At 36.8% G+C, this 23,950-nt stretch overlaps 1 protein-coding gene across 1 annotated transcript; it reads right to left on the bottom strand.

Annotated features, from left to right (window-relative positions):
- Nucleotides 1-4,208: 4,208 nt before the first annotated feature.
- LOC145835474 (uncharacterized) lies at nt 4,209-19,110 on the bottom strand. Its single transcript, XM_082943084.1, has 7 exons — nt 18,997-19,110; nt 16,854-16,976; nt 16,477-16,611; nt 15,978-16,091; nt 5,661-13,421; nt 5,057-5,236; nt 4,209-4,399 (listed from the first exon to the last, which is right to left on the bottom strand). The coding sequence occupies exons 1-7, from the start codon at nt 19,049-19,051 to the stop codon at nt 4,353-4,355; spliced, it is 8,415 nt and encodes a 2,804-aa protein (XP_082799210.1). The 5' UTR covers nt 19,052-19,110; the 3' UTR covers nt 4,209-4,352.
- Between the last annotated feature and the right edge of the window lie 4,840 nt (nt 19,111-23,950).

Genomic DNA, 23,950 nt, shown 5'->3' with positions numbered 1-23,950 from the left:
TTTGTTTCTAAATTTTTCAAGTGTTTTGAACATCATTAAAAGTACTTCGACAAAAACTAGTTTAATGTAAATGAAATATTTTCAACTAAAGTATTTTTTGGATCATAAATATTTTATGCAATAAATAAACAAACTCAGTTTTAACTATGTGACTTGTTTAACTGGTAACCAAAAGTGTAGACCCTTCTTTATAAAATATTTTATATAACTTGTACCAATGTTTCGATATGTTTCATCAATTCAAATTCAAAAATAAATTATAACTTTTCAATTTATATAGCTTTTTAATTGTTTTTGTTGTAATTTCTAAAAACAAATAGACAGTTTCTAGTTTTCCTTTATTTTCAATAAGTGTGTTGTTACTTTTTATTTGTATAAAGTTTTGTTTATAGTATTGTATTTTCGAAACTTAATCAAATTAATAATTAAAAACTATAGTTAAAAACTAGTAATATATTTATACATAAGTTAGTATTTAGTAATATATTTGTGTATATTTAACATTTTAACCGTATATCTCGTAAAAATGTATGCATGTTTTTAAAAGTTTGATATATAGTTTTTTATTATATTTAGTAATTCAGTAAGTTACAAAGATAAAGCATTATGGTTGTCATTCTGAGGGTGTTAATTAAAAACAAAAAGTATAATTAGTGGTAGATAGTACAAAATTATTTGATTTTAAGATTTAGGTAGTGTTTGTTATTTAAAAATTACTATAGCATTCTTCTCACTTTTTAAACATGATTATGCAAACAAAAACTAAGGTTTAATTTTTCTTTCAAATGTAGAAATATGTACTATACTTTAAACTATTTGGGGACAAAAGTACATTATGTATCATTAATGCAGCATATCAACTGCAACTTATGTAAAAAAAAATATTTCAGTCAATTTTAAGTTTTTCATGGTACTTTAAAAAAGCATTTAAATCAGATTTTTTTTATGGTACTATACTCTTGTGCATTAAATTTATTTAGAGAATATTAGTTGTAAATTCTTTGTCTGGCTAAACCAAAGTTTTATTTTGACTGTCAGGGGAAAAATACTATTAAACTACTTAGAAGATAAATACGGCTTATTAAAGGGAATAAGCACCATTCTAATTGAATGATCCGTATTTCATTGGTTGTTTTTAAATTAATCGACTATTGCTTTGAATCGATTGTTTGGTTTTATTACAATTGAAAATCTTTATGAAGGTTTTAAAAGCATTTGCTAAAATTAGTTAACGAGCTTTAAAATTAGTGAAAATTTTTAATAAATTGACTCGTAAAAAAACTATAGTTATTACAGCATAACCAGTGCTTTAATCATTAATTTTCAAGAAATCATAGTACCAAAAGTGTTTTTTTACTTTATATAACAATTTACTTGCCACTCTTCGTTTTTAATTTTCTCAACCTGCTATAAAAAATGTATAAAATTTTTGAACTTACCAAGTCTAGCATTTCCCTCAAGTTTTTATGTTTATTTAAGTCATAGTCTAAGACCGTAAAGTACTACTCTTGTAAATATACACATTTACTTATCACTTATTATATAAAGCAGATCATAATAATTAGAATTAGAATTTAACTTTTGTATTTAGTTGCCGTTTGAGACTAATTAACACATTTTAAAAAATAAATGAAAGCTTGTTTCAAGAAATTTTGTAAATATTCAACTTTATTCTACATAGCAAAAACTAAAAGCTTTAAAAAAAAATTAATACACTCAACATCATATTATAAAATAACTCATATTGTGCAACATGTCCTACTTTTTATTTAGTGGTACTAAATTAATAACACAGTTAAGTAAGATCTGTTTAGAAAAATATAGTTTCACTAAGTTAAGGCTCAGCCATGGCTTCGCCAAAAATAATAAATACTAACTGTTCTTTTTATTACTGACTTTTTTTTAATCAATAAAAACAACATTGTACCTAGAGTGTTTACTTCAAAAATGGATTTAATAAAGCCCTATAACCAACATTACCATAAAAAGATTATCGTAGACATAAATCAACAATTACAAATCACAATAAACTATTTATTCTATTTAAGTTAAGTTATATGAGGTATTTCCGGTTTTTATGAGACATTTAAACCACTAAATCGACTACAATGACTAAATTTAATATTTCTTTTAGTGGTTTTTATGAACTTGTTTATTTAAAAAAAACCTTAACATTGACAATATTACTTTTTTAAATTAAAAGTATAAATACCTTCTGTCACACCAACTCTATATATACTTATGTATTAAGCAATCTTTTAAAAACTCATAAAAATTGTATTTTAATATTTGTCTATATATACAGATCGACATTAAATGTTTTATTAATATCTTAGAATAAAAACTATAGTTTTTAGTGAACCCTTTGTATAAATTTCATTAAAAAATTATACATTAAATTATGTTTTAAATAGATTTTGATTAAACCTTTTAACTGTGTTGAATACGTTTTAAAGTGTAGAAAATTTTCAGAAAGTTCTGTTTTGATAAAACTTATAACTGATTCATAAAAGAAAAACTCTTTAAAAATAGCTCTTATAACAATCAGCAACCAAAAGGTTACTATTATGTAATTATAAATCTAAAAGAAAACGATAAATAAAAAGAAATAAAAGAGTTTAAATATCTTTTTGTAAATAATTTTGTTTCAAAAGAGTAGTAATATTTAAACTTAAAACAATCAAACTAAATACTTTTTTTTAAGACTACATTTTTCTACTATCTATTTAAAAGTTAAGCATCAAACTTTATTTGTAAAAGTTTAATTAGTTTTATAAAGTTGAGTACTGTAAACCTTAGAATTTAATTAAAACAAATTTAAGCCATTTATCAGAAAACTTAAACAACTTTTAACATGTTGATTTAACTTTGATATCGGTAATCGCATTTATATTGCAAAGATAAATATCAACATTACTTAAAATCATAAATCCTGTTTGGTAAGTCTTTCAAAGTCAGATTAACAATATGTAAAAGTTATTAAATATTGCTTCGCACGCTTACATTAATGTGCGGTTAAAAAAAGATTTAAATTATATTCATAGGTGTTAGATTTATTTGTTTTGTTTTTTTATTAAAAAGTTTCTTAGACTTTTCAAAGACTTTTAAAGGATATTGAGATTTCAAACTGACATAAGAAATTAAAATCGAGTAAAACTTAAAGTCAACAAGTTTAGATGTAAAAAGAATAGTTTGAAAAGGGTGACTGTTATGTTTAAAAAGAATGTTATTTTACAGAAAGTTAAATTAAAAAACATAAAAAGAATTAATGAACATTTTTACTTGCAAAACTTTTTGAATACTAACTTCCATTTAATTAAAACTGGTCTATTAAAGTATATTTCTAACGCGCAATAAAGCAGTTTCTGTAATTACCAGCCTAAGTACTTAAACAGAGTGTGCCATTGAAGGTTAAAATTGTTCTACAAGTTACTATTGTAGTTAATATGTAAGTTCAAAAATGGGTATTAAAACTAAAGTTAAAAAAAATAATATTATAATACTTTAAAACATGTTTTATTATATATGTAGTTAACTTTATTAAAGTTTTTAATTCAAAGACTTAAATTTTGCACTAAAGTACTGCCATACAAAATAATATATTAAAATTTAAAATTATAGCAATCATGATAGAGAGTAAAGAGGTTTTAAACTACAGTTTTTCATAACTTAGCTGCTTTTATATTAGGCCATAACTAATACACACCGTGCATAAATCACAATTGCATATTTAAGTATAAAGCAGCACATTATGAAATTTAGTTTGGACTTTTAAGGTAATTAAAAACTTGCTTTCAATACTTACTATTAGAAATGGGTGATAGCTTAATATAAATTAGCTAAAATATTTCTACCGTAGATTAATTTAAAACCTACTTTCACTTTTTGAATATCATGTTTTTTTGAGTAACAAAATTGTCATAAAAAGTTTCAAGGACTAAAAGTTAATTAGTAAAACTTGTTTTTGCCTGATGATGTCTTTTTTTTTTATAAAAAAAAAAATTTCTTTAAAATTCTTTTGTTTTTAACCTTTAATATAAAAACTTACTTAATACTTTTTGCTTTCGTCAAATTTAATTTTTAATTATTCCTCAAAATGTTTAACGAGAAAAAGTATGTACATATTATTTCACTAAACAGGTCTACTTCTAAATTGCTAATATAAATTTCCAATTTCTAATGTATAAATAATACTCGACCAGTTGTTTTAGTTACAGTTTATTCAAAATTCAAACACGTTAAAAATTAATGAAAAGCAAACACAAGTAATAAATTTTCGCAGTTTAAGTTGCTAGAAAACAGAAATTAAAAAAAAAATTTGCACTATTTCAATTTCACCATGCTAACGCACACTAAGCCTCTCTCCATCTTCCTAGGTAGCTTCTCAACCCGCCGTAACCTGCAACAATGGTTTTGTTTAGCTTAACGCTTGTTATTTTTCAATCGTAATAAAAATATTTTTATAGTTACGTACTTGTGTTACAGTTTTTTAGCTTAAGAATTTGCAATACAAATTAAACTTTGTCATTAATTTTATAAGCTTTTTATTACTAGTTGGTATTTTTCTAAGATATAAGTAATTATTGACTTGTATATTTTATTCTAACTGAAATTGATTTTTATATTTTTATATTTTATAATATTATTATACAAACTAACATGCTACTCTGTCAAAAAACTTTTTATTGATCTACGTACTTTTGTCAATTGAATAATTTCCAAGACGGCTTAAGGCCTTGAGTTTGAAGATATTATGTAAGTTATATTTACAATTTTTTGTTGAATACATCTAAAAACGTATATCTTTTATTTATAAGAAATATTTTAAAAGCAGGGTTTCTAAACGTGGGCGATATTCTCTATCGGGACTAACAACTATTACAACTAATAAGGGGCAGTAAATTAAATGGGTAAACAAAGTAAAAAGGCAATATGTGTTAAAAACGCGTGATTATTTTCCAGTTTCTGCCAAGTGGGCAATTATGAAAACGATTTTTAGAAATCCTGTTTTAGAAACCGCCCTAAGTCAAAAACTCTAGTACACAAAAAAGCTAACTTTGTACGCAGGTGGCCTTGACTTCTGTGAACATGCCGTTGCCCTGGCAGGTGATGACGTTGAAGCCGGACATCTCGTAGCCGAAGCCGCAGTTGAGCACAAGGGAATCCCCTTGGGTGAAAACCCTGTTCTCGGGGCTGACCATGTTCAGCGAGCGCAAGTCAGGAATCTGGCAGGTGACTGTGAAAAAAAAAAAAATTGTGTTTCAATTTTTTTTTTATTTGACTATGATGTTTTCTTATTGCTATAAATGTTTATAAATGTATTCAAAAACTTTGTATACCTAATTTTTTGCGTCTCACCAAAATTTGGTGAGTTTTTATAAAAAACGTTAACAATAAAGTTGTTTGATAATTTTAACCTACCTAAGTTTTCGTCAAACTTTTGAAGTTTTAAAAGCTTGAGTACAGTAAGAAAGTATTACATCCTGATTTAAAGCTAGTATATATGTTTTTACAAAATATTTTCCTTGAGTTTTACTTTAAAACAAACCTAACACATCTCGAAAAATTTTCAACAAAGACACGAACTTTACTTGCTTACAAATAGTTTATAAATATTAATTAATATAAGATCAAGTCGTTTATTTTTGCTTAACGCTAACCTTCTGTTCTGCAAGCGACGCCGGTGTCGCATGGCACCTTCCTGACGAGCTCCTGCATGCACATTCCCTCCAGGCACGCCCTCCTCTGTATCCTCTCACCGACTCCGCAGCTCACACTGCAGCTTTCCATGGTCCACTCCCCGTACACGGCAGCTCTCATGCACTCCCTCACCTGGCATGGCACCGTCCTCGTCATCGGCTCGGTGCAAGCTCCCTGCATGCACATCCTCTGGTCAACGCGCATGCCCTCGCCGCACGTTGCGCTGCAAGTTCCCGCTACCCACTCGCTCATGACGACCTGCACCTGGCAAGCCCTCCCGCTGTCGCACGGTTGGGTTCTTACCAGGGACTCGGTGCACGTTCCGGAGACGCACACCCTCCTGTCGGTCCTGGTGCCGCTTCCGCACGAGGCGCTGCAAGTTCCGAGGAGCCACTCGCTGTAGGTGGTGCAGTACTCGGTCGCCTGGCAAGGGGTGGACCTGGCCAAGTCTTCGGTGCAAATGCCGGCCAAGCAAGCCCTCTGGTCGACTCTGACTCCGGCGCCGCAGGTGGCGCTGCAAGTTCCGATGACCCAGTCTCCGTACCTGACGCACTCGACACCGCTGTTGCAAGGCAGTGATCTAGTGAGGTCTTCGGTGCACATGCCGGCGAGGCAAGCCCTCTGGTCGACCCTCATTCCAGTTCCGCACGACGCGCTGCATTCTCCAATTACCCACTCGCCGTACACAACGCAGGTGACGCCGCTGTCGCAAGGAATCGACCTCTGGAGGCTCTCCATGCAGTTTCCTTGCATGCACCTTCTGGTGTCGACCCTGACTCCCGATCCGCAAGTGGCGCTGCACGAACCGACGACCCACGGGCCGTAGACGACACATTGCACGCCGCTGTCGCAAGGAGACGATCTCATGAGGTCTTCGGTGCACACTCCTGACAGGCACTGTCTGCTGTCGACCCTGACACCGGTTCCGCAGGTCGCGCTGCAAGATCCCATCACCCAGTTTCCGTACTCGACGCACTCGACACCGCTGTTGCACGGGCTAGTTCTCACGAGGTCTTCAGTGCAGAAACCTTGCAAGCACTGCCTCCTGTCGACCCTCATTCCGGTTCCACAAGTTGCGCTGCAAGCACCAATCATCCACTCTCCGTAGACGATGCAGGTGACGCCGCTGTCGCAGTCTCTAGTTCTGACCAACGGTTCGGTGCAAGTTCCCGCAACGCACTGCCTGCGGTCGACCCTTTGTCCGGCGCCGCAAGTAGCGCTGCAAGATCCGATCATCCAATCGCTGTAGACGGTGCAGACAACTCCGCTTTCGCAAGGTACAGCCCTTTCGAGAGCTTCGGTGCAGACACCGGCAAGGCACACTCTGGTGTCGACCCTGGTTCCCGAGCCGCACGAAGCGTCGCAGGTTCCGATCATCCACTCGCCGTAGACGACGCAAACCCTTCCGCTGTTGCATGGAACCGACCTTTGCAAGGCTTCGGTACACCTTCCTTGTACGCACGTTCTAGTGTCCATGCGCAGCCCTTGACCGCAAGTAGCGCTGCATGATCCGATAGTCCATCTGCTGTACACTACGCACTCGTCGTTGACGCAAGGTACTGATCTCATAAGGTCTTCGGTGCAAGTTCCCTGCAAGCAGAGTCTTCTGTCCATTCTTGTTCCTTCGCCACAAGTGACGCTGCAAGATCCGATCATCCAGTCGGAGTAGACCGGGCAGAGCTCTGCCTCGCAAGAGCTCATTCTGATGAGGTCGTCGGTGCAGAAACCTTGAACACATGTTCTTGTGTCGGTTCGGACTCCGGAACCGCAAGTAGCACTGCATGCTCCAATGGTCCAATCGCTGTAGACAACACAGACTGGTCCTTCACAAGGAGAAGATCTAATAAGGTCTTCAGTGCACGTACCAGCAAGACATTGTCTTGTATCAACTCTTACTCCAGTTCCGCAAGTAGCGCTGCAAGATCCAATAACCCATTGACCGTAGACAACACAAGCAGGTCGTTCACAAGGGCTTTGTCTTTCAAGAGCTTCAGTGCAAACACCAGCCAAGCACATTCTTCTGTCAACTTGTACTCCTGCACCGCAAGTAGCACTACATGATCCAATCATCCATTGGCCGTAGACTACACATTCTACACCTGAGTCACAAGGATTAGTTCTCATGAGGTCTTCAGTACACCTACCAGAAAGACACCTTCTTCTTTCAACTACTACTCCAGTTCCGCAAGTAGCGCTACATGTTCCGACAACCCATTCACTGTAGACGATGCAAGCGGGTCGTTCACAAGGGCTTGTTCTTTCAAGAGCTTCAGTACAGACACCAGCCAGGCACATTCTTCTGTCAACTTGTACTCCTGCACCGCAACTGACACTACATGTTCCAATCATCCATTGTCCGTAGACTACACATTCTACACCTGAGTCACAAGGACTAGTTCTCATGAGGTCTTCAGTGCACGTACCAGAAAGACACCTTCTTCTTTCAACTATTACTCCAGTTCCGCAAGTAGCGCTACATGTTCCGACAACCCATTCACTGTAGACAATGCAAGCGGGTCGTTGACAAGGGCTTGTTCTTTCAAGAGCTTCAGTACAGACACCAGCCAGGCACATTCTTCTGTCGACTTGAACTCCTGCACCGCAACTAACACTACATGTTCCAATCATCCATTCGCCGTAGACTGTACATACTACCCCGGAATCACAAGGAGATGTTCTAAAGAGATCTTCAGTGCAGACACCGGAAAGACATTTTCTACTATCCCGTCTAAAACCTGTTCCACAGGAAGCAGAACATACTCCTATTTCCCATTGGCTGTACACTACACATTCGGGACCGTCGCAAGGAATTGATCTTTCAAGAGCTTCAGTACAGACACCAGCCAAGCACATTCTTCTGTCGACTCTCACTCCTGCACCGCAACTGACACTACATGTTCCAATCATCCAATCGCCGTAGACTGTACATACTACCCCGGAATCACAAGGAGATGTTCTAAAGAGATCTTCAGTGCAGACACCGGAAAGACATTTTCTACTATCCCGTCTAAAACCTGTTCCACAGGAAGCAGAACATACTCCTATTTCCCATTCGCTGTACACTACACATGCGGGACTATCGCAAGAAATTGATCTTTCAAGAGCTTCAGTACATACACCAGCCAAGCACATTCTTCTGTCGACTCTTATTCCTGCACCACAAGTGGAACTACACGTTCCAATCATCCATTCGCCGTAGACTGTACATACTACCCCAGAATCACAAGGAGATGTTCTAAAGAGATCTTCAGTACAGACACCGGAAACACATCTTCTAGTATCGAATCTTACTCCTGTTCCGCATGAAGCGCTACATTTTCCCATTGTCCAATCGCTGTACACTACACAAGCAGGAGCTTCACAAGGGCTTTGTCTTTCCAGAGCTTCAGTACAAACACCAGCTAAGCACATTCTTCTGTCGACTCTTATTCCTGCCCCACAAGTTGCACTACATGTTCCTATCATCCATTGACCGTAAACTACACATTCTACACCAGAATCACAAGGAGCTGACCTAGTAAGATCTTCTGTACAGAAACCAGAAAGACATCTTCTTGTATCAAGTCTCATTCCTGTTCCGCATGAAGCACTACACTCTCCTAGTGTCCATTGGCTGTACACTACACAAGCTGGTTGGTCACAAGGCACTGCTCTTGACAAGTCCTCAGTGCAGAATCCTGACAAACACTCTCTCGAATCGTATCTCAAACCGGAGCCGCAGGTGACACTACACATGCCGATCACCCAGTCGCTGTACTTCACACAGTCTCTCCTGTTGCACGATGAAGTTCTCTCGAGAGGTTCCGTGCACACACCCGCAAGGCAGGCCCTTGTGTCCATCCTAAAACCGTCTCCGCAGGTGGCACTGCACATGCCGATTACCCACTCGCCGTAAACTGTGCACTCGCGTCCGCCGCAAGGGGTAATTCTTTCCAAAGAATCGGTGCAAGCGCCGGCCAAGCACATCCTGGTGTCGACTCTCTGACCTTCGCCGCAGGTTACGCTGCAAGCTCCGATCATCCACGCGCTGTAGACGACGCATGGGGGAGTCGTGCAAGATACGGTTCTCATCAAGTTCTCTGTGCACTTTCCTTGCAGGCAGGATCTGAAATCGACTCTGATGCCTTCGCCGCATGTGACGCCGCACGAACCGATCTCCCACTCGCCGTAAACAGTGCAAGGTTCGGCCGCGCAAGGTTCTTCTCTCCTAAGAGATTCGGTGCAGAAACCAGAAAGGCACTCTCTGGTGTCGACTCTCACGCCTGATCCGCAAGAGGCACTACAGGTGCCGATCTTCCACTTGCTGTAGTTGACGCAGGTCATCTGTTGCTCGCAAGGAACGGTTTTCTGAAGGGGCTCGGTGCAAGCGCCTGACAAGCACTCTCTCGTGTCGACTCTTGTGCTGCCGCTGCAGCTCTTTATGCAAGGTCCTTCAACCCATGGGCCGTACACGACGCAAGCAACTTCGTAGCAGGGCGTTGATCTTTCCATGGCTCCAGTGCAAGCTCCCTGAATGCAAGATCTCATGTCGACCCTGACTCCCTCGCCGCAAGTGACACTGCACCTTCCAACGACCCAGTCGCTCACTACGGGGCAAGGCACCGATGTGCACGCCTCAGTTCGCATCAGAGGCTCGGTGCAGTAGCCGGACAAGCACACTCTCCTGTCGACTCTAACGCCCGAACCGCAGGTGGCGCTGCAAACTCCAACCTCCCAGTCGCTGTACTTCACGCACGGTGCCATTTCGCAGACCTGCCTTCGCTCAAGAGCATCAGTGCATCTGCCTTGCAGACAAGTCCTGGTGTCGACTCTGTATCCGCCGCCGCAGCTGGAGCTGCACATTCCAATGACCCAATCGCTGTACATGGGGCAAGGCTCGGCCTGGCAAGGCGATTCTCTCGTCAGAGGTACGTCGCACGGTCCAGTGATGCACATTCTTGTGTCAGTTCTGGTTCCGGATCCGCAAGCCGCGCTGCAAATACCGATGGTCCAGGGTCCGACTTCCATGCAGGGCTTGGACTCGCAGGGAATTTCTTGAGTGAGTGGCTCGGTGCAAAATCCAGACAAGCACTCTCTCGTGTCGGTCCTGACTCCGCCTCCGCAAGTGCAGCTGCACTGGCCCTTCACCCACGGACCGTAGACGACGCACTCGACTCCAGTATTGCAAGGTTCGGATTTTATTAGTGGTCCGTCGCACACGCCGTTCATGCAATCCCTGTTGTAGACCATCACACCGGTTCCGCATGTTACGCTGCACTTTCCGGCCTTCCACGGACCGAGTTGGGGGCAGGCTGGCTGCTCGCAAGGGCTCGATCTTCGCAATGGCAGCACGCAGTCGCCTCTAATGCACTCTCTGGTTTCGACGACAACTCCTGAGCCGCAACTCACGCTGCAGACGCCGATCACCCATGGGCCGTACGAAGGACAAACTTTACCTTCGCAGGGCACCTCCCTCACGAGCAATGCCTCGTCGCAGTCGCCTTCCAAGCACTCTCTGGTGTCGAACTGCACGCCGGTTCCGTACTCTGCGCTGCACATTCCGATAACCCAAGGACCGTAGACGGGTTCGACGGGGGCGCAGGGCGGGCACGGCATCTCGACGCAAGTGACTGTTCTCGACTCTGGGGTGCACATGCCTCTGACGCACGACCTGGTGTCGGTTCTGACGCCTGTGCCGCAAGTGACGCTGCAACGTCCCATGACCCAATCAGCATAGATGGGACCGCAGTCGCCCATGGAGCAGACCGAGCTTCTTTCGAGGGACTCGGTGCATGCGGCTTGCGAGCACTCGGCGGTGCCGGCCGACTTGCCGTAGCAGTTGATCTTGCACTGCCTCCTGTCGATCTGAACTCCGTTGCCGCACGAGACGCTGCACACTCCCAACTGCCAGTCGCCGTACTCGACGCAGACTCCCTGCGCGCACTGCTCCACCCTGGTCAAGTCCCCTGTGCAGATTCCGGACAAGCACTCCCTGGTGTCGACCCTCATTCCGGCGTTGCCGCACGACGAGCTGCAGCTTCCGAGCACCCACGGGCCGTAAACAACGCACTCGACGCCGCTGTCGCACCTCTGTACTCTGATCAGGTCCTCGGTGCAAACACCGGACAGGCACACCCTCCTGTCGATTCTCTCGCCTACTCCGCACGACGCGCTGCAAGTTCCAATCTCCCACTTGCTGTATACCACGCAAACTTCGATCGCTCCGGTACAGGGTACGGTTCTGGAGAGCATGGTGTTGTCGCAGCTTCCGGAGAGGCAGTCCCTAAAGTCGATTCTCTGACCGGGTCCGCATGCGGCGCTGCACATTCCCAACTTCCATTCGCCGTACGCAACGCAAACTTCAACGTCAGCAGTGCAAACTCTTGTTCTGAAAAGCTCCTCGGTGCAGTCTCCAGCTTCGCAGGTCCTGCTCTCCACCTGGGTACCCATGCCGCAAGTGGCGCTGCAGGGCCCGACGACCCAGTCGCTGTACTTCTCGCACGCCTGCTGGTTGCAGTCCACCTTCCTCACCAGCGGCTCCCTGCAGTCGCCCGAAAGGCACTCTCTGGTGTCGACCCTGGTGCCGCCGCCGCAAGCCGAGCAGCAAGTTCCGATCACCCACTCGCTGTAGACGGGGCAGGCGGCAAGCTCGCACGTCATAGATCTGGCCATGTCGCCGGTGCACATGCCGGTGAGGCACTCCCTGGTGTCGATCCTGATGCCGAGACCGCACGACACGCTGCAGCGACCTTCCACCCAACGGCCGTACTCGATGCAGGCCGGCATCTCGCACGGCGTGGTTCTAACCAAATCTTCCATGCAGTTTCCTTGGATGCAAACCCTGGTGTCGACCCTGATGCCGCTGCCGCACTCCACGCTACAGGTTCCAATCTCCCACTCGCTCACCATCGAGCAAGCTTCCATCTTGCAGTCCATTGACTTGACCAGGGCCTCGGTGCAGACTCCCTGAAGGCACTCTCTTGTAGCGACCCTCACTCCATTGCCGCAAGTGACGCTGCATGCTCCTTCTACCCAGTCGCCGTAGACCACGCAAACGGGCCCGTCGCAGCTAACCTCCCTTACAAGCGCTTCCGTGCACATTCCCTGCAAGCACCGTCTAACGTCGATCCTCACGCCGGTTCCGCAAGCCACGCTGCACGTTCCGATCTCCCACTCGCCGTAGACGACACAGGCGTCGTTCTCGCACGCCACCTCCCTCATCAGGTCGCCCACGCAGTTGCCCTGCAAGCACCTTCTCCTGTCGACCCTGGTTCCGGCCCCGCAGGTGACGCTGCATTCTCCGATGACCCAGTCGCCGAGAACGGCGCAGTTGGTTCCCTCGCACGGCACGGTCCTGGTCAAATCTTGCGTGCAGGTTCCGGACAGGCACTGCCTCATGTCGACCTGCTTGCCGAGGCCGCACTCCGCGCTGCACGTGCCGGCCACCCACGGCCCGTACACCTCGCAGGCATACCTCACGCACGCCGAAGTCCTCACCAGGTCCTCGGTGCACGATCCCTGCAGGCAGGTCCTGACGTCGGTGACGACGCCCTCGCCGCAAGTCACGCTGCAGGTGCCGATCCTCCACGGCGAGTAGACGACGCACGCGGGCAGGTCGCAGATGACGGCGCGGATCAGCGCCTGGTTGCAGTATCCCTGGAGGCACCGCCTGGTGTCGTACCTGGACCCCATGCCGCAGGTGACGCTGCAGGGTCCCATCTCCCACTCGCTGTACACCGGCGCTGTGTGAGGGGTGTTTGTTAATTTCACATGTTTAAAAAACTATTATAAGTTTTTCTTAATACGTTATAAAATACGCACATATTTGTTATAAGAAGTACATGTTGCTTGTTTTAAAAATATATTTAATAAACTAATCTACTTTCTTTAAAAGTTTTCCTTTTATTCAGTTATTCCTATGTAATCTATAGTAGATACTTTTTTTACAACGATATTTAAATGTATACAAGGTAAGTTTATAAATCAGTAAAATACTTATATCACAAACTGTTTTATATGTTTGAAAGTAATCGCATTTTATTAGGTGCACTCTTCATAAAATAAGTTTTTTTGTTTGAACTTCTCTATTTCTAGAAAATGTTATTTATAAAAAAGTGTTTAGCCTTTACTGTTTACCTACATAAATATAACATAAGTAGTTTATTATGCGTTTAAATGTTAATAACATTAGTTTTAATGTAAAATGCCACTTCTAAAACAACTGCCATCGAATAAGATAGATATTTTTAAAAATCGTAAAAACCTGTTTAAGCTACCTTAGAATCTAAAAATATAAGCTACCAAAAATTCTCAGGTTTGTTTTGTACAAATCAATTTAGTTAAACGGCTTTGATCTTATCTAATATCAAACTTATTCAAACAGTAATCACTGCAGAATCTAACTGCCGATCTAAAATACCTTCAAAGAGTACATAAAGTTCTAAATAATACACCTTTGATGTTTTTCTACCAGTTAAAATTATTGAGTGCATACGGAAGCGATAAACTTAAACGGACCTATTAAATTTAAATTTGTTTTCATAAACTCTGAGTTCACATGAAGTATTGATGAAAAAGGTCATTTGGAAGAAAAAGGCCTTTACAACTTTAACTAAGACAAATAAGCACCATTGCTTTGTTAATTTATGGAGTTATGTTTACCGTTTAAGGCATTATTTCTTGAAAGACTTTCTAAAAGTTAATTTTCTGTAACAAATTTAAATTGCTTTTAGCTAACTAATTTTTCTCATCAAAATTATAAGTTTAAACAGAATTTTTGCTACTTGACTGGACATTCTGTTATCATTTAAAAAAGTTGATAACCAAATAAAATTATTCTGTCTGTATTATGACACAATTAAGCAGTAAAATTTTCACCATTTTTTTCATGATTAAATGAAAACCATTAGAGATTTAATTTGAATAAGATAACAATAGAAAATATACTTGACTGGTTATGATTGGTGATAACTCTATCTACAGCATAGAATTTAAAATTAACATTAGCTTAGTTAGCTTTTATTTATTACTGTAAAACTTGATTATATCACCCTCTATCATTTAATTATGATATGTCACACTTATTAAAACCTTTGTCTAACAATATATATAAAATACTAAATTTTTAAAATATGCAAATCATTTAGCTCTGAATACTATATTCTTAATTTTAACTGTGATGTAATGCCTACAAAAATGTTCATGGAGCAGTTATAAAAATATCTTAAACAAACGATTGTATTACCTAACCAGAAGTTTTAGAACAAGAAATTTTTAGTCAATGATTTTCTATTAAGTGGCGAACAATGCACAATACGAACAGGTGCTGTTTATTTTTCTATAATTTGCTTAATGTCCGTGTCAACCGCAAAATTAGTATATTTCAGTTTTTTATCGCGAGCTAACACACTTGCGCGGTTTTCGAGAAAAAATTAACCTGCAAAGAATTTCAGCACCGAACAAATTAAGTTTATTCATAAGTCGACGGTTAAATGCTTATGAAAAACGAACCTTTGTATCCATTAAACTTGAAAAAATTTGAAGAACTTACCAGCGGTTTACATGAACGCTCAGCGGTGTGCATGTATTGCTAAGTACGCAGCACACCCAGTTTTTAATTTAATACTCAAACTGTGACCGCGCATTAAATTGTAAGCAGCCTAACACTGCTACTGCCGCGTAACAAAACTTGCGGTTCGATGGGTGCAGCTCGAATTACAATGGAAGTTTGTTAGCTACATTTGTGTGTTAGCCGACGTTAAATGTAAAAGTAATTAAAAAAAGCAATCGTTTACAAGCTTTGAAAAGTGTTAGTTGCATATTTAAATGGTTTTTGGTTTTTCTTGGTTGCATGTTTTCTGAGAAAAATGGCTGTCTTTATCTTATTTTTTGTTGTATCAATTAAATAAAACATGCTCAACACACATTTGTCTAATTTGTTTTAAAAGTATTACTCTTCATGTACTTTTTAGTATAAATTGTTTATCACGCCCTTTTTATAAAAAAACATCTCAGTTTATTTCCCTAAAAAATAGTTTAAACTAAAATAAATGTAAAATTTAAAGTTTGGGTATCATAATTTTTCGCACAGAAAAACTATTTTCATAAAACATGCCGAAAAACAAGTAAGAAACCATTCAATTTAGTTATTTTAAATGATTGCTTTCTTGGGATCAAAATAGATCTTTTTTCATAAAAAGATAACTTACTGTTATATTTATTTAGCAAGTAGCTAGCTCAAACGCAAAATATTATAAATGTAACAAGTCAGCTGAAATGATAAAAAGATTCAAACAAACCTCTTGGCACAGGGGCGGCAGTTGCTGGGGCGGCAGTTACTGGGGTCTGGGTGGCTGGTGCGGCTGTTGGGGCGGCGGTTGCGGGGGGAAAGGTGACCGGCATCGCAACAATTGCTGCACAAATTTAACTTTTTATTAAAACGTATATGTTGGTGGTGCAAACTACATTTTAACGTTTACTGATTTTTACTTTTTTACTTTTTTACATTGTTTACTTAGTTCAAAACTTTATTACGATAAAATTTCTTATCACAAACAGACAAAACAAGTGTAATTTAATTTAAAATATCAACGTTGATATTCAAAACGCTTTGTTTTATAAGCAACTTTTAAAAACTTTTATATCAAAAAGATATTAAAAGTAAATAAATGTATCTACATGTGTATATATACATATAAACAAAAGCTTTTCTGATGATTTGGTGAGCTCGATTATCTCATAAATGAAACAATTTAAAAAAGCTTTCGGTTGTTATTTATATATATAATATGTACTTACGATTGCAAACTCCGTTTCTTGAGAAGAATCCGGGTTCGCAGACGCACCAGAACCTTCCAGAGTTGGTGGCGCACTGCGAGTTAGCAGGGCACCTGGGGCATCCTCTGTTCATCGACAGTACGTAGATCGATCGCGCTGTAAAGTGACTTAAGTGAGCTGTTTCAAGTGGTTAAAACAAAAAGTATTATAAAAAGCTTTGTATGCTTGATAGGAAATGATAGTGTTAAGTACATTCTAATGATTTAGTTGTTCAGTAGAAAACAACTTAGTATTTATAGGAAAGTAATTTATTTTAAACTAAATCTTGAAAAAATGAATTAAGCTTTTACCTTTATATTTAATATTCAAAGACCAACAACAGAAGTTGAACTACTAACGTATGCAAGTGCCGGCGTTAGTGAGGAGCTGATCGTAGGGACACACGCAAACCATGTCGCCGTTCAGTGCGCGGGTGAAGCATCTCGATGTGGGCAGTGTGGATCTGCACGGCTCGTCGCAAGCTGTTTGAATATTGTCGTGTTGTCAGCGTTTTTGAACATTAATATCAGAAGTAACGCACTATGTTAAAAACTGAACAATATTTTTAGTTTTTTCTAGAAGAAAAACTCTACCAACGTTAAAACAATTGTGTATACTTGCTCTCCTTTTCATATAGTTAGCGTACAAATATATTATTTTATATTTCACAACAATATAGAACGATAAATTAATTTTTGACTCAAGTATTTTTATAACATTTAATCTGTAAAATTAGGCTTAACATAAACTGAATACATACATTAACTCAATTCTGCGATAAATAAATCACAACCGTGAATAAAATTGTTCTCTGTTTTGAAGCACTTATGAAGGCACTCTAGTTATTGAACAAGCTAAACGTTAAGTTTAACTCTTTATTGCCGTTTATAGTAGTATTAACTGCATACTATATAAGATAATCCTAGTACTTTTCAAAACTATTTTGTTCTTTTTAACGAAAAACTTTGAATTTATGCTTATGTATTATATTGAGACAATCAAAAGATTATAGTTTTTTAATTCCGTAAAAGACGTTTTTACAAACTTAGAATAATTTTGCACTAAAATGCCTTATTACATGGAATTAGCAACTGGTAGCACATTAAAAAAAATAAATGTCTAAACAAAACCACGAAAATTTGAACACCCGTTGAAAAGGGCGGAACAGTTTTACGTTGACACGCGAGTAAGTGCATTGAATTGCGCAACTTTCAATACACGGCTTAACTATTGGCGATATCGCGGCCGGTACTGGTGACAGCACTTTGTTGTTGATCAAAACAATCAGCATTGATATGTAGCCCCGAGCGTTTTTAATCCGTCTACAGCTACCGGATTACGCATATTTGCTTGCGTTTTTCATTACAGACAAGAATTAGATATAAATCATTATACAAATAAAATATTAAATTAAATGTTAGACGCAGGTGTTATCTTTGCTTATGATAAGTTCTTGTTATAAAACATTTCAAAACGTATATTAGTAAACGTATTTGTTTTCAATTAAGTAATTTAAACTTGGTTAAAATTGTTCAAAACATTCTTAATAAGATATTTTGCTGCTAAAATATTCTATTTTTGAACAATATGTTTAAAAGTTTTTCTGTAATAAAACATAAGATTTGACAAAAGCTGATGCAAATTTTACATTATTATCTACCATTATGACACTAATAAAAGTTAATATCGTTACGAATTAATACTATAAAACTTCAACATTTTTAAACGGCTTTTTTATTATACATCCTTGTTAAACAAATTTTAAGATGTGTAAGTGATTAAAATAACGTAAAAACTCATCACTACAACAAAATAACATCTTAATGACCAAGTTTACGTAAAATTTATACACATTTTATCCAAACTTGGAAGTTTACATTCAATATATTTCCGTTTAACAAGCTTACTTAATAAAATAATCATCTGAATAGCTGCCTGGTAGGCATATATCTCCTGTTTCGGCGACTGGGGACGACTTAATTTGTTAAACCGGCAAATTACACTTTGTTTATGCAATTACTTGGACACTTTGCAAACCCTACTTGCTTGAAAATGCAGATATTAAGATGTTTACGACGTTTTAATCTTACATGCCAGTAACATTATATGAAATAAATTACGGTCGTTGGGTTTAACGATGAAATATACACTTTGTTTAGCTTGAATAAGTATTAATAAAATTGCAATATAGTGTATAGTTTAAGTTAATATAATGTTTTACAAAACATGTGTAAAAACTATTATTTTACTTTAAAAAAAACTTTAGTTTATTCGGTCAAAATTATCTTTATAAGCTTAATGAGAACCATATACAGTAAATATTATCTATATCTTTTGTTTTATATTCATACCACACAAAATCATATATATATATATACAGAATTTTACAAAAAAATCGGGTTATTACTGATAGCATCGAATTCAAGTAATCTAATTATAACTTTACTTACTGTTATTTTTACTTACATACGTTTAAAACTACAAAAAAAAAAATCAACTAACCGAGCGTTTGTAGTGCAAGGTATGCCAGAAGAAGGCATATAGAAAGTCTGCTCATCTTCTATGTGGAGGTAGTACAGAATAAGGTCTTAAATATAAAAAATATCTTAAGAACCTGAAACATTTTTTAACTGGTAAAAATTTGTTTATAACGATTTCTTGCACAAAACAACCTTTAATTTTTCTTTAAATCATAAAAAAAACAGCTTTGAAAAAAGTTACACTTTTACTTTTATATCTGTTATGTCATAAGATTCGATAATTTTTTTTAATAATTTCAAAAACGCTATATTTCTAAAACCCTATATTCCCTTCAACCCATCTTTATTTTTTAAACTTTCTAGAACTTTATTGTAAACTTTGAACACCCGTCTAATTTAAAACTGTAGTTTAATGATTTGATTGTGATTAATTTGCTATATAAAGCATCCTAAAAATTTTCATTAAACTCCTAAACCATCGAAAATTAATTTCTTTAACCCATCTCCCCTCTTTTACTTTCACAAAGTCCTTCAGAAAAAAATTCTAAAGCCCGTTTAATTTCGCCTACCTTCCACCGAACCAAGTGTCGCTTTGTGTTTCGGTCCTGCATTCGGCCGGATATATACCCGCGCTGAATTCGCCCGGAGCTACCGCGACACGGGGCCTCGTACGAGCCGGCACACCTACCAGAGACAGAAGAATCCGGTGCGCGCACGTCAGAGGAGCAAGCGGAGAAACAGAAAGGAGAGAGGTTTCGACAGAACCGTTGAAAATAGGGAGGGAGGCGGTAAAAGATTTCGAGAGAGACCGCGAGAGATGTGAGAGAGGTATGTGTATTGCGAGGCACGCGTGTGATGTTTGTCGGTTAGCTCTACGGGCGGTTTCGCGCCTAAAGTTTCTAGAAAGTATCGGAGACGTTGATGAACGTTAGTTTTTATGAATACATATTAGTTCGGAGCCCACACCCATTTTTTAAAATTACACACGATGTTGTTCTTGAAGATCTTCATCCGGTTTTCGTCTTTATTTAGTTAGACTTTAGTAATTTAGTGTAAAACCGTATGTGGCTTGAATTTTCGACTTTTGGACGTTTGGCACAAAAATATTAGTTGTTAGATTATGTGGTATCTCGCAGTAATTACTTACTAATGTAATTAGCTACACAATAAAAAATTTCAATTACATGAAATAGCTAGTAGTTATGTAAATTACCTGACTCTATTGTCACTAAAAACTATCACAAATATCATAAAATAAAATAACTGCTTTTTTCATCCTGAAATTAAGTATAAAAAAGTATCGTAAAAGCCTTTAATATAAACCCAATAGTTAATTAAAAAGTTTTTTTTAAACTCGAAGTGAAAACTAAACTTGTAGATGACTTAAGTTTTGATTTAAAATGTTTTTGATCTAATTTAAATTATTAAAAGTTTGGATTGAAGTATTATAAACTAAAATGCAATTTAGCTGTCAAAAAGAAAACCATACAGAGACATAAACACCTAAAGCCGGCTATAACTGTCAGTTAATAAAAAGTTATTAAGTTTAATAAAACAAATAAATACATGTGTATATATATATACATCGATATAAATTTAAAACCAACAGCTATATGTTTAAAAGCACGAGATGTAATGTCATTCTTGCCACAAATCTTTATCTTAACAAGGTTTTAGTCAATTTGTAATGCCTTTTTATACAAAACAAGTTTTTACATGTTGCTTGAATATAAGACTTTTCGAAAAAAGTCTGAACTTTTTGTAAAAGTACTTGACTTAACTTGTATTGTTTTCTGTAGAAGTTAACTTCTTGTGTAGCTAGTGTTACATGTTAATAAAAAAAAACTCGTAGATATTTAAATAATAGGATTCTTTTTTCCCTAAAGTGTATTAAAAAAATACTAAAAATATAAGCAACTTTTTTTTTGTTCTACAACTAATCATAAATTACTTATACAAAAACTGTGAAAAAAATTACTTTTACGAAGTTTTTAAAAAAAATTCATAACAGTAGATAAATTTTTAGTAGATAAAAGTTTTGTTTTAAATGCTTTAGTAAAACCTTAAGTTTTTTTACACCTAGTTTAAAGTATTAAAATGACTTTTACTGTCAGTTAAAGAACCCTTTTTATACTTTATACTTCGTTTTTGAAAAAACTTATATGTCAAAAACACTCATAGATAAAAATTTTGATTTTGTTTATTTAATTAAAAACTAATATTTTATTTCTAATCGTGTCATTTATACACTTTTAATGTAAAAATTTTTGATTTAACCTATGTAAAGATTAGAATAAGTCGTACTTTTTATTACGCTCTGCTATATATTAAGTACAAAAAGTCTTGTAAAGTATTTAAGTTTAAACAGAATTTTTCGAATACTTAGATAGCCGTAGAAGTTCCTAGTATTCTTTGTCTTTAGTTTAAAATTTTCTTAGTTAGAAAATAATAACTATTTTTCTATTTGAGCTCATCAGATTGAGTAAGATTTTTAATACACGATGAATTGTTTGTGATTAATGTTTTAACACACATCTAGCTACTTGCAGTATACAAAACACATTTATCAACATTAGCCTCAAGCATTTTTGTGCTCGGCTGTTTAATTGTGTTTGGGTGGTAACATTAATACAGAAACATTTATAACATGTAAATAGTTATGATTAATATCAAAACTGCCTTAAAAAAAGCTTTACGACTAAATAAAATAAGAAAAGTTAGTTCGAATTCTTGTACGGAAAGTTTTTTAAGGAAAACCACTTAGATTTTGTTTTCTGTTTGTTTGAGTAAAATTTTAAAGATAAAGTATCATGTAAGTACTTAGAAAATTTAGTTTAACATGATATGTAACTTGCTTTGCATTCAAAACTTTTTATTTTTGTGAAGACGAACTTTTTCATTAAATCATTTTTTATAAATGGTAAACCTTTATAGCATTTGATTTAAAAGAAGTTTTTATATAAGATTAGTCTCAATCATAAAATCAAATAAAAAAAGTGTTTATTTTTATTTAGTTTATTTTTTACTTGTTGTGTAACTTACGATTCGATGAACAAAAATTAAATGTTACTCTTTTTGTATATATTACACAATCAAACTTACGATACTTTTTGAAAACAGTGGACTTTTAACTTCAAAACAGTTGTTTCAAAATGTATTTTTGTGCATTACGTAAAAACTGTGATGTGCATTTTGCACGCTACTCCCTCAAAATTTAATTTACATAGAACAAAATCAAATAACTTCACCAAACAGCGTTTTAGCGAGATAAAGATCGGGCAAGTCGTACTCGCTACTGCCACTACAAAGCTACTTTACATTTAAATTTGAATAAATAGATATTAGAGACAACGCCTTTACACTTTAATGAAAGTGTCAGAAAAGTTTTAAGTTTTTATTAAAAAAGACCTTCACTTTAATGTTGTTGCAAAACAAAGGTCTTATAAATAAAACTAATTCGAAAAACAGCTTGCATTGCACTCGTTTTAATTATGACGTTAACAAAAGAGTATTTAACTTAGTTGTTCACGAGATATAGTAAAAAGTCAGATAAAAAAATTCAATACAGAAAAATATACCTAACAAAAATTAAAAATAATAAAAGTTTTACGAAATTAAACTATATTACAATACCCATTTTCAGTTAACAGTTGGAACTATATTTTCTATTTATACAAAGCACTGATATCATTAAGAAAATAACTGTTACAAAATCTTAGTTCAAATTTTCCTATAAATTACTAAAAATCAGTTTATTTTCTTTTTTATAAAATAAGTGCGACCTTTAGATAGAGCTTTTCGAAAGACTACATTTTAACAAAGTTTTATCGTAAGGACAAAATTGTTGGACAAAATCAAAAATCTTAAAACCTTTTATCAAGTTAAATGCTTAAAAGTTTTCTATTTAACATATCACATTGTAAATAATAACAGTGCCGAAGCATAAAATACTTGCGAGTATTTTTTTTCAAAATCATGTCTCATTGCAACATACTGTACATAATAATTGTAATTGTGCAACGGTAGCTCATCTGTGCTAATAGTTTCAACATTTGCCTTAAAGTTGTTTCGCGCAGGTGTTAATGTTACAACAAAAATGCGCGTAATCGTTTTAAAATTTAGAAATGAACAGCAGACATTAGGTAAGCTACTGTTAAATAATTAGTTATTTTATTTAACTTTACATTCATCAAAAACTAATTTTTTTAAGATGCTATCATATTAAATTGTGTCAATGGCCAAAGCTGTCACCACAGTTTTTTTATAACAGTCGATTGTAAGCTAAATGATTTCTAAACTTGGATCGTCATTTGTCTAGTCTTTCATCAGTAATAGCAAAACGTAAATATTTTGAGCCACTGGATTTAATAAAGCTATGTTCATAACTGCATGAAAAAGTTTGTATTTAGCAACGGTTGAGGCAAATTAGCTTTACGGTTTAAGTTTTGAATATATCTTCATAATTAATAATGAATTAAAAATAAAAAAGAGTAAAGAGTTGGCTGTACTCTTTACTGTATTAAATTGTCACAACTAAATCAAAGTAAATCGTTTTAGTTTTGTAATATATTTTTGTTTCAAACATACTTTTATTTTGATTTTGCTTAGTTTAAAGGTTATAAACTACAATTAAAGAAGAAAGACTTTAATTAGCTAAAAAAATTGTTTTAAAAATACAAAACAAACTAAGATTATTACTATAACAATAATTTCTAATTATAACTTATACTTTATTGCTTAATGAACGACCTAAAAACCGCTCAAAATAACTAATCCGTGGACCTGGAGAACGAAAAAAAAGAACGATAACAACAAAATTGGTTATCAAGTTATAATAGATTATGTAAAACTTATTTCTTATGTAAAAACTTTACAAAATGTCATTCTTAAAAATTCATGAATTTAAGTAGCCAAACAAAGGTGGAGCTAGCTCTACATACATTGAAACGAGAGCTTTTAATTATAAGTAAGATTAA

Source organism: Thalia democratica, chromosome 5 (genome assembly GCF_965202585.1).
Source record: "Thalia democratica chromosome 5, ktThaDemo2.hap1.1, whole genome shotgun sequence".
NCBI lineage: Eukaryota > Metazoa > Chordata > Thaliacea > Salpida > Salpidae > Thalia > Thalia democratica.
This window is presented reverse-complemented; position numbering and strand designations above follow the sequence as displayed.